This window comes from Etheostoma spectabile, chromosome 4, assembly GCF_008692095.1.
Source record: "Etheostoma spectabile isolate EspeVRDwgs_2016 chromosome 4, UIUC_Espe_1.0, whole genome shotgun sequence".
NCBI lineage: Eukaryota > Metazoa > Chordata > Actinopteri > Perciformes > Percidae > Etheostoma > Etheostoma spectabile.
The window spans coordinates 31,081,133-31,091,719 of NC_045736.1; the positions used below are offsets into that span (position 1 = coordinate 31,081,133).

At 38.2% G+C, this 10,587-nt stretch overlaps 1 protein-coding gene across 1 annotated transcript in view; it reads left to right on the top strand.

Annotated features, from left to right (window-relative positions):
• Window positions 1-507, top strand: part of LOC116687946 (uncharacterized) — a 5,086-nt gene extending 4,579 nt beyond the window's left edge. The window contains exon 3 of the mRNA XM_032513690.1: window positions 1-507. This exon is cut by the window's left edge and continues 746 nt beyond it. Coding sequence (XP_032369581.1) covers window positions 1-163 — 163 coding nt within the window. The 3' untranslated portion in view covers window positions 164-507.
• Window positions 508-10,587: the final 10,080 nt, after the last annotated feature.

Consider the following 10,587-nt stretch of genomic DNA (forward strand, 5'->3'; position numbering starts at 1 on the left):
GTTTTCATCTCTAATGTTAAACCACTCAGGTCAGTACTCCTGTAAAGCCTCTTGGAGAAAGCAACAGTACACACTGGTGGTGTGCCCCAAATTTGGCCCCCCCGCTGTAGAGCTCTTCTCAGAGGGAGATGAAGTCCCACTCAGATGCACAGATGTGGGGTGAGGTAGGTGGCATGTTTGGTTTATCAAGTCCCACCGAACAGAGGGAAGAGTCTTTAGTGTATCGTATGATCAGAGCATAAGCAGAGTGAACATGTACCCTAACGGTACCCTGGTTATCTCTGATATCTCAGTGGGAGATGCAGGGGAGTACTGGTGTGTAGTTTATGACCTCTTTAATAATCAGTGTGTGTCAAGAGAAAGGAGTGTGTTAGTGTACATGGAGCCCTTTGGGATCTACTCCACCTTCTTCAAAGTGCGATGCTCAGTGCTCAGCGTCCTGCTGCTGATGCTCTGTGCTGCTGTAGTCGCTGTGAACCAGAGGAGCTCACACACACACTTAATATGCACATGATCACACACACACACACACACACACACACACACACACACACACACACACCATAAAATGCACATGATCATTCATCATTTGCTTTAACACAGCCTGCTACACACTGGCTGCACAAACAAGGGACGGGGCACATTCATGCAGGCAGAGAGCAAGAAAGAGAGAGCAAGAAAGAGAGAGAGAGAGAGAGAGAGAGAGAGAGAGAGCAAGAAAGAGAGAGAGCAAGAGAGAGAGAGAAAGAGAGAGCAAGAAAGAGAGAGAGCGAGAGAGAGAGAGAAAGAGAGAGAGCAAGAAAGAGAGAGAGCAAGAGAGAAAGAGAGAGAGAGAGAGAGAGAAAGAGACAGAGACACAACAAACAGAAATGATGGGAAATTAGAAATTATGGGACATAAATACCCAATGATTATTATTATAATAATATAGTAATATTATTATATTAATACAATAATAATTGTATTATTATAATAATATAAAATAAGTTTTCATTATGTTAGAAGGTAGCCTTTGATCCTGTCAGGCTTAACCTCTGCATTATTATGTTGTGTGTATGTAGATGATATTATATTGTGTGTATATATATATGCAGTATATATGTGATATTATATTGTATATATATTGAGTTAGTTGATCTTATCTTGATGTTGTTGTGTGATCATAGGGATCACTGCTTCAAGGGGGGGTGCAGACATTGGTTTAATAGTTTAACATGTTGGGAAGTCACCCGAGAGTTTTATTATAAATATATTCATGTGTGTGTGTTCCAGACGAATTTTAAATCTTGATGTTATGGAATGTTGTATATTATATATGAAGGAATAGCAATTGTCTTTAATGCATTAATAATAGTTGTATCTTGCAGTGTTGTCAGTGTTATAAACATGTTATTAACGTGTTATTATGTCTTGGTCTACTGCATATCTATAATCTATCGTCTGGATAATAAACATTATTAATAATGATTGTGATTTATGATGCATTATGAGAAGCGACATATCTCCGGGTGTGTAAAATGTTTCTGATTTTAACTTTCAGTGAGCAAAGTGGATTTCTAGAGACATTAAAACACATTAATGTGACCAAAGGACTAAATAAAAGAACATTACAATGGAAATATAATAATTTCTTTATAATAATATAATACAATCTGACCAAAGGGCTGAATAAAAGAACATTAAAATTGAAATATCAATAACACCAACACCAACCCCAGGAGGATAAACATGATGAGATCAGATGGAGAGATTAGAGAACTAACATGGGTATTATATATATACAGTGGTGTGAAAAAGTGTTTGCCCCCTTCCTCATTTCCTGTTCCTTTGCATGTTTGTCACACTTAAGTGTTTCGGAACATCAAACCAATTTAAACAATAGTCAAGGACAACACAGAAACACAAAATGCAATTTGTAAATGAAGTGTTTTATTATTAAAGGTGAAAAAAAATCCAAACCATCATGGCCCTGTGTGAAAAAGTGATTGCCCCCCCTTGTTAAAACATACTATAACTGGTGGTTGTCCACCCCTGAGTTCAATTTCTCTAGCCACACCCAGGCCTGATTATTGCCACACCTGTTCACAATCAAGGCGTCACTTAAATAGGAGCTGCTTGACACAGTAAGGTCCACCAGAAGATCCTTTAAACTCCTTAATAATGAAGGTCCCGTCCGATGATAGGTATATTTTGTGTATCTATTTTATTTTATCTCTCTCCCAGCTGGTCTGGAACTCTACCCCCCCCCCCCCCCCCCCCCCCTTCATATTACTTTGGTTTATGGTATGAGTGTGATGTCATATGTTGTGTTTTTTTCTTCCTCTTGCCTGATCTGTGTTATGTTTGAATGCCATGTGATGTGATCTTTATACTGCACCTAATTTCCCTATGGGGACAATAAACATGAGCTAACTAACTAAAAGCTACACATCATGCCGAGACCAAAGAAATTCAGGAACAATTGAGAAAGAAAGTAATTGAGATCTATCAGTCTGGAAAGGGTTTAAAGCCATTTCCAAAGCTTTTGGAATCCAGCGAACCACAGTGAGAGCCATTATCCACAATGGCGAAGACATGGAACAGTGGTGAACCTTCCAGGAGTGGCCGGCCGCCAAAATTACCCCAAGAGCGCAGCGACGACTCATCCAAGAGGTCACAAAAGACCCCACAACAACGTCCAAAGAACTGCAGCCTCACTTGCCTCAGTTAAGGTCAGCGTTCATGCCTCCACCTCAGGAAAAGACTGGGCAAAAATGGCCTGCATGGCAGAGTTCCAAGGAAAAACCACTGCTGAGCAAAAAGAACATCAAAGCTCGTCTCAATTTCTCCACAACACATCTTGATGATCCCCAAGACTTTTGGGACAACATTCTGTGGACCGATGAGACAAAAGTGGAACTCTTGGGAAGGTGTGTGTCCAAGTATATCTGCGTAGAAGGAACACTGCATTTCATAAAAAGAACATTATACCAACAGTAAATATGGTGGTGGTAGTGTGGTGGCTGGGGCTGTTTTGCTGCTTCAGGACCTGGAAGACTTGCCGTGATAAAAGGAACTATGAATTCTGCTGTCTACCAAGAGATCCTGAAGGAAATGTCCGACCATCTGTTCGTGTACTCAAGCTGAAACGAACTTGGGTTCTGCAGCAGGACAATGATCCTAAACACACCAGCAAGTCCACCACCGAATGGCTGAAGAAAACAAAATGAAGACTTTGGAGTGGCCTAGCCAAGTCCTGACCTGAATCCTATTGAGATGTTGTGGTATGACCTTAAAAAGGCCGTTCTGCTCGAAAACCCTCTAATGTAACTGAATTAGGACAATTCTGCAAAGATGAGTGGGCCAAATTCCTCCAGGACGCTGTAAAAGCCTCATTGCACGTTATCGCAAACGCTTGGTTGCAGTTGTTGCTGCTAAGGGTGGCCAACCAGTTATTAGGTTAGGGGGCAATCACTTTTTCACACAGGGCCATGATGGTTTGGATTTTTTTTCACCTTTAATATAAACACCTTCAATTACAAATTGCATTTTGTGTTTACTTGTGTTGTCCTTGACTATTGTTTAAATTGGTTTGATGTTCCGAAACACTCATTCCAGCTGTAAATCTTGCTCACAATACTTGTTATCTATATTTTTATATTCATAGGACAAACCCATCTGTAAAATTCTGTTTATATATATTATTCATTTCCATATTTATTCACTTATGGAACCATTGTATATATCCTGCACTTACTGCTATTGCACTTCTGGTTAGACCCAAACTGCATTTCGTTGCCTTGTACCTGTGTAATGACAATAAAATTGAATCTAATCTAATCTAATCTAATCTAATTTTAGCTATAGTCTGCTGTGGTCTAAGGTGTCCTCTGGTGGTGCAGAGTGGATGTGCAGCTGCTGTAACACTGCTGCAACACACAGATTTGTCGCTTTGGCATTGAGAGAGATTATCCTTCAGTATATCTGGATCATTCTGACTCATTACTCTGTGTGTGTGTGTGTGTGTGTGTGTGTGTGTGTGTGTGTGTGTGTGTGTGTATGTGTCCCTCACTATCCACCTGTGGCCTGTGATGTCATATGATAACACACACTGTGAGAAAAAGAAAGAGGCTGAATATGAAATAGTCTGAATCGTTGTTGAGGCCATCAAAGAGATAGAGATGGAGAGAGAGAGATGGTTCATCGTTAAGTCTCTCGCCTGTTGTTGATGTATGATATGATAATAAAGGATACATCATATATATATGATATCTTAACTTTGACCTCAATCCTGGAGAAAAAAATGGACCCAATCCATTTACTACTTATTATTTCTGTTCTTATTAATATTGTAAGCATGAAAGTACAGTTCTCAGGATAAATCACAATCATGAGATCTTAAATCAAATGTTTTTTTTCATTTGGATCAGGCATACATTTTAGTTTATTTAAGTTTTACTTTTCCTGTTTAGGAATACATGAAGCAAGGCAAGCTCATTGATGTGGCACCTTCAAATACATAGTGCTTTACTAAAAAGACAACAAAATACCAAAGACTGATTAAAAGCTGTGGAAAAGTCTTTAGAAAAGTCTAAGTCTTTAGTTTTAAAAATTGCTGCATAACTTTATTGCTACATGACTTAATTCCAGCAGTGGGCGGTGTAATGGTTAAAAGCCGTTTCACAGTCCCTGCAGTAGTGCATTCTTTCATGATATTCTTCACCAAATACCTCAATGTCACTATTGCGACAACATTTTAGTGCTGACTATTGGTGCTATTAAAAAGAGTTTTTATTTTTCTAATAAAATTAGATAAATAATCATCAGTAATGTGGATTGAACCCTTGTATTGTCTTCACTTTCGGGACCCTCTCGTCAAACTAACCCGTGACTTATTTGGGGTTTTAAAAACAATTCTGAAATCAAGAACTAGAACCCAATTAAAAAGGGAAGTGGGGTTATAAGAAAGAGAACACGAAAGAGAGAGAGCAAGAGAGAGAAAAAGAGAGAGAGAGAGAGAGAGAGAGAGAGAGAGAAATGATTGGAAATTAGAAATTATGGGACATAAATACCTTTTATTTAAAGGTTATAATTTATGTTAAAAATCCACTATGTGATTTTTCTTATCTTAGAAAAAAACATAAGTGGTCATCTCCAGAATACTATTCTGAATTAAGTCAGGACTACACGTTTATCACAGAAAATAAGGTAAGGCCGTTGATTTTCAGGTAGAAAAAATTTAACTTTTCTTCTTGTAAAAATTTTAAATGGGTCAATTTGACCTGAATACCAAACAAGGGTTAATAACTAAGTGGGTAAAGGCCTAGAACAGCCTCAACAGTCTGGTAAATTAAGAAAATGACATCAATTTACTGTAGTATATCCTTAAAAACCAGGAAATGACAACACTTACCATATTAGGATATTACTATATGCAAAATATCTTGTCTCGTATCATGATATTGATATAATATTGACATATTGCCCAGCCCTCCCCTGCAGATCTAAGAGACCTGCATTTAGTCGCAGTTTCTGTTTGCACTGTACACTGTAACAAATTTCTGTAATTTCTACAGCTAAATTTTACAGTAAAGAATGTTTATGTCATTTTACAATGTTTAGCTGTATATTGCAAGCATTATGGGGTGAAAACACTATTACAGTAGTTGACAGCTTTTTTTTCCATAAGAAATTACAGGATATTGTTGCTTGACTGTAAATGGTGCAGTATAGGTACAGTATTTACTGTTGAAGCGTTGCGACGAGGCATGCTTTACACAAGACCATTTGATGGCGGATTGCTGAGAGCCACATTGCCACTCCACTCAGCCACAATATGTAAGTAGGCCTATACTATATAAATACACATAATTACATTGTGGTTAATTGTTATGCTGTTGAAATAAACTAAGTTGACCGTGTTTCAGTCTAGTGCAGGCCCTACATAAGTTCTTATAGCTAGCTAACATTAGCTGGAGACTTTTCAGAAGGAATTTTGAACAAGCAATCCCAGGCGAAGCACTTTAATGCTAAGGTTAAGGAAAGTATAGTGGGTGTAATGTAGCGTTAACGGTTAACCCTTTTATATTATTTTAACAACTAAGCGTAGTAGTCTGTGTTGTAACGTCAATGTAACGTCACGCAGGCATGCAGCAGATAGCTAACGCTACCGGACGGTCAGGCGCCCCGGAGTCGGGGTCGTGGTAAGAACGTTAGCCTAACGTCACAGTGTTTTATTTAGCTATATTGACGTCTGACTGTACATTCTTCACCCTTATAGTTACACTAGCAAACTGAAGTCAACGAGTGGAAAAAAAAAAATAGCTAGCTTACCGTATGCATTAGCCACTCGCCTCAGATCACGGGCAGCACGGCCATAACGTGATACAAAGTCCCGTAGTTAGAAAAAATTGCTTATTGAAGCGAAAGCCATCTAATATATTGTTCGATTTAACAGGTAATGTATAAATTAAATAACGTTTGACTTGCACGACCCCTGAAATGACCTTTTAATTTCGGTTGATATTACTTTAACAAATCTCTATGAACTAAGTTAGAGTCCGACATTAGGATGGCCCCGTTTAAAACATTCGTCATTATTGTTAATGATAGCTGTGTGAAAAAGGCTCGGCTATTTCTAGGGACCCTGACCTCTAACTAAAGAAATTCGAATGAAAACGGGATGTGAGGCACCCAGGAGTCTTCCCTTAACAGACATGGCCACTTTGGAAATCAGATGCAGTTATTTCATGCAGTGCACACGTTATTCACCTGTAAAAAAGGGTGTATTTAAATATTTCAGCAGAGTGGGGCCCAAACGCCTTGGGGGTGCATGAATTTAGTCTAACTAGAAAACGAGACTGTTGTGGACTCTTAAATGTGTGATGAATTCTTAAATCTTGTCAACGTTTTTGGAACAATGAAATAATTCTTTCTACAGTGTATCTCAAGTCTTGGGGGCTCAATGTGGTATTTGGTGGTAACTTGACAATCTTTTTTATCAATCTGAGTGGTCAATAATGGCTAAATTTAACATCAAATCTGTGTAAGAAATTATATCAACCCAAACATAGCTGTAACAATTTATTTAGAAGAAAAACGGCCATGGCAATATATGATGGCCATGTGGGTGTATAAGGGTTATACACTCTCAATAGGCGCCTAAACACTGTTATTACAGATGTATAATTGTATATTCCAACATAACGCGTGTTTTCAACTTTTGTAGTTTAGCCTAGCCACAGGGAGGAGAAACATCCTGAACAGAGCGCCATCGCTGCACAGTGATCAACATACATGGCTGAAGAATTTTTCAGGTAAAAACATTAATGCGAATATGCCTGAATGTGTAATGTTCTGTGGCATTTCTAAATGTGACAGTTGGGTGGTGGGTAGTGAAGCACTAGTCTTGGGTTGTTTATATAATTAATGGCCATAATGGTTAGTTAATTAAAGCTGTGTGTGTTTCTGTTTGGTGTTTCTTTTGTTTTTTTATGTTTAGGGAATTTCTAAGCAACCGTTTGGTGCTGGCATCGGGGGTCAGTGGGTTGTGCCTCACATCCTAACTTCGTGGCTGGGATGGCAGCTTTGTTTTCGAGCACTACATCTTAATCTGGTGTTACCGGAGCAAGCATCTTGCACACTAAAATTCATTCCAGGTAACTATGTACTTGTGTGAATTAGTAGTGAATGAGTTGATATTATTTTGTAGAGTTAGTTATTATGAGTAACGAGATTTATTTTGCTTTAAGTGTACTTACAGTAAATCCCTTATTAATGATTTTTGAGTTATAAAAGGGTAAGTTAGCAGTGTTATTTACCTAAATGCTTAAATCATTGCAGAACCAATTCATTTTTACTAATTACATTCATTCTGAGAGCTGTTAAACTGTTTTGTTGTTTTTTAAACATGACAATAAAGACCTATTTGATTATACATTTTGAAAAGTAGTTCTGCCTTGAGGTAACTGGGGAATTTAGGCGATAAACTAAACTGTTCTTTTTTATCGGTGCATTTACAAGAAATCTAGATGAAAGTTCATTTTACAGTTACGCATACTTTTCTATGCCCCCTACCCGACCTTCCCCACTATGGCTCAAAGCAAACATACAAAAAGGATCTTTATGCATACACACCCGCATGCATATACACATTACACACCCACATACAGATTTGCACAGCCGGATGTATTGCATTTGTAGAGCAGTTAGGCACTTTTTCATGAAGTTATTTGTGTGGATTTGTGATTTCGAGCTTATTGTACTGAACCTTCAAGTGGAACACAGACAACAAAGTGTTGAGCCAAAAACATGAGAACACATCAGGGAAAGAGAGGACTGCAGATAACCCTGTGCGTTCCTCTCTACTCAAGGGAGGTAGGGGAGAGGTAGACGTCAACAAATGACAAAAAGTAACACAGATGGTTCCTCGAAATGCTCTCCAAGAATCAGTTCACATAATTAAACACGGAGCACACCGAACAGACTTGAGCACCAACCTCGCGGACTGTCCGGACGATTATCGGGTTGTTCTATCATGGTCATTATGAGCTCTAAGAAAAATAGAGTTACCTTCTGAAAACATACAGTATTGTTACACTGTGTTGCATTTTAACAATAAAATGTCATGTTGCATCTCTGATCTTGTTTATTTTCAGTTGAAGAGATCTAAGCAATGGTTTTGAAGTAAAAAGCAGCTGGTCTTATTTAAACACATTACAACAGGCATCAGCAAAGCTGCGAATGTAAAAACTAAATTACTGTATATTTTTCAACACGTATTGTAGTGGAAATATTTACATCTTTTTGCTGGAAACTTGAGTTGCCAGCAAAAAGCGTAAATATTCACAATACAATATGTTGTGTAAAAAACAATTTACAACAACATATGTATTGTGAAGTATTTACAGGTATTACCTGGCAACTCGAGTTGCCAGGTAATAGCTGTAATTTGAATAGAATACAAGATAATGTTGTAAATATAATTACAATAAAATATTCTTTTCCTTAAAAAACAAAAAACATTGCTGTAATTTAGTACAACAAAACCTGTAAAAGAAATACTGTCTTAACTGTAATTATTTTTACAGTTATTAACAGTAACAACAGTAATTTTACAAGATTTTGCTGGCACTTTTGTGCAGGTTTACTGTAAAATCTACAGTCAAATTCGTTACAGTGTACCCATGGATGTAGAGAAAACTGCCACCTAGATACTGATGAAAACTTTAAAATGGGATGATTCTCAGGCAAGTTCTAAAGTATCATAATATATAATCCCTCCGTGCGTGTGTGTTTCGCCCCGCCCCATAGCCTACACCCCGAGGACCATGGGTAATCATAGAGGATGTATATGAGTCACAGTAGATGGGGTGGGTAAGTGTCATGAGAGGATCTTTGTGACGCTAAATCAAATTAAGTCAATTTTATAGGCAAAATTCAATACTACATATGTGATGTACACAACTTTACTGTTCTTGTTCCCTCTCACCTCGCTCAGAGCATCGTTTCTGGGCTCAACGGGCAGCTGATTTTAGAGAAAAAGCTCTAAAGATCCACAGAACGCTACCTGCTCAGCACCAAGACACAAGCTGGTGAACACAGTGGAGCATTTAGGAGCTATGAGCCAGATATTCTATTAGGCTACTCCCCCTGATACTGCAACTCACCACAACTCTTTAGAAAATAATGGCTGTAATTTTCCATAACTTTTGTACAGATTACTCACTTTACCATTTACAAATGGCATGTCGTCATGCCTGGGTTGAGCTGAATGTTCTCCTGCTGTTGCGTAAAAATGTGATGGCGTCATGTGGAGTCATATGTTTACACAGAAAACTCAATCAGGTCATCAAGGTGAGTAAATGTCTTTATCAGGTTGTTCCTGAACCACTTGGCTCTGATCATAGTTTGCTAGTTATCCCAATAGATGAAAATTTTGATCACTTTTGAATAGAATATCTTTGCGTTTTGGAATTGTTGGTCCGATGAAACGAACGATCTCAAGGCGTCGCCTTAGGAAATTGTGATGAGCATTTTGTCTTAGTGACTTTACCTCAAAACATTTTTCAGGTACATAAATTGTACCACATTCTACAGCTGGAAATAAAAGATCACTCTATGTTAAGTCCCACCAACATTACCAACAAAGACAATTGACAAAGACATTGCAGAATACGCTAGAAAGACCAGAGCAGTGCTAGCCTGGCTCCGCCCTCCTACGTACTTATGCTCAATTTTCAAAATTCAAAGGTTTAGTGTGCATAGTGTCCATTGTTCCACACTGAACCTTTTGACAGTTTTTAGGGTCGGTTACTTTCAGTGCACTCACTTTTTGAGTTATCCACACTATATACTAAGTGTAAGTAGGCGGTTTGAGATACATCCAAAGAGTAAAATTCACAGTAGGTACAAGGTGTGTGAAGCTGGATGTCATCAGAGAAAGTTGGTGAGGTTAAGAGGACGTGTGAGAAACATGTGGGTGGGTGTCTGTAAATCTAACAGGTCAACTTTAGTTTCATCAGATCAGATGAAAAACATCGGATTTAATGAAAGACATTGAGCCATCTTTAACTAGTGTGTGTGTGTGTGTGTGTTTGTGTGTGTGTG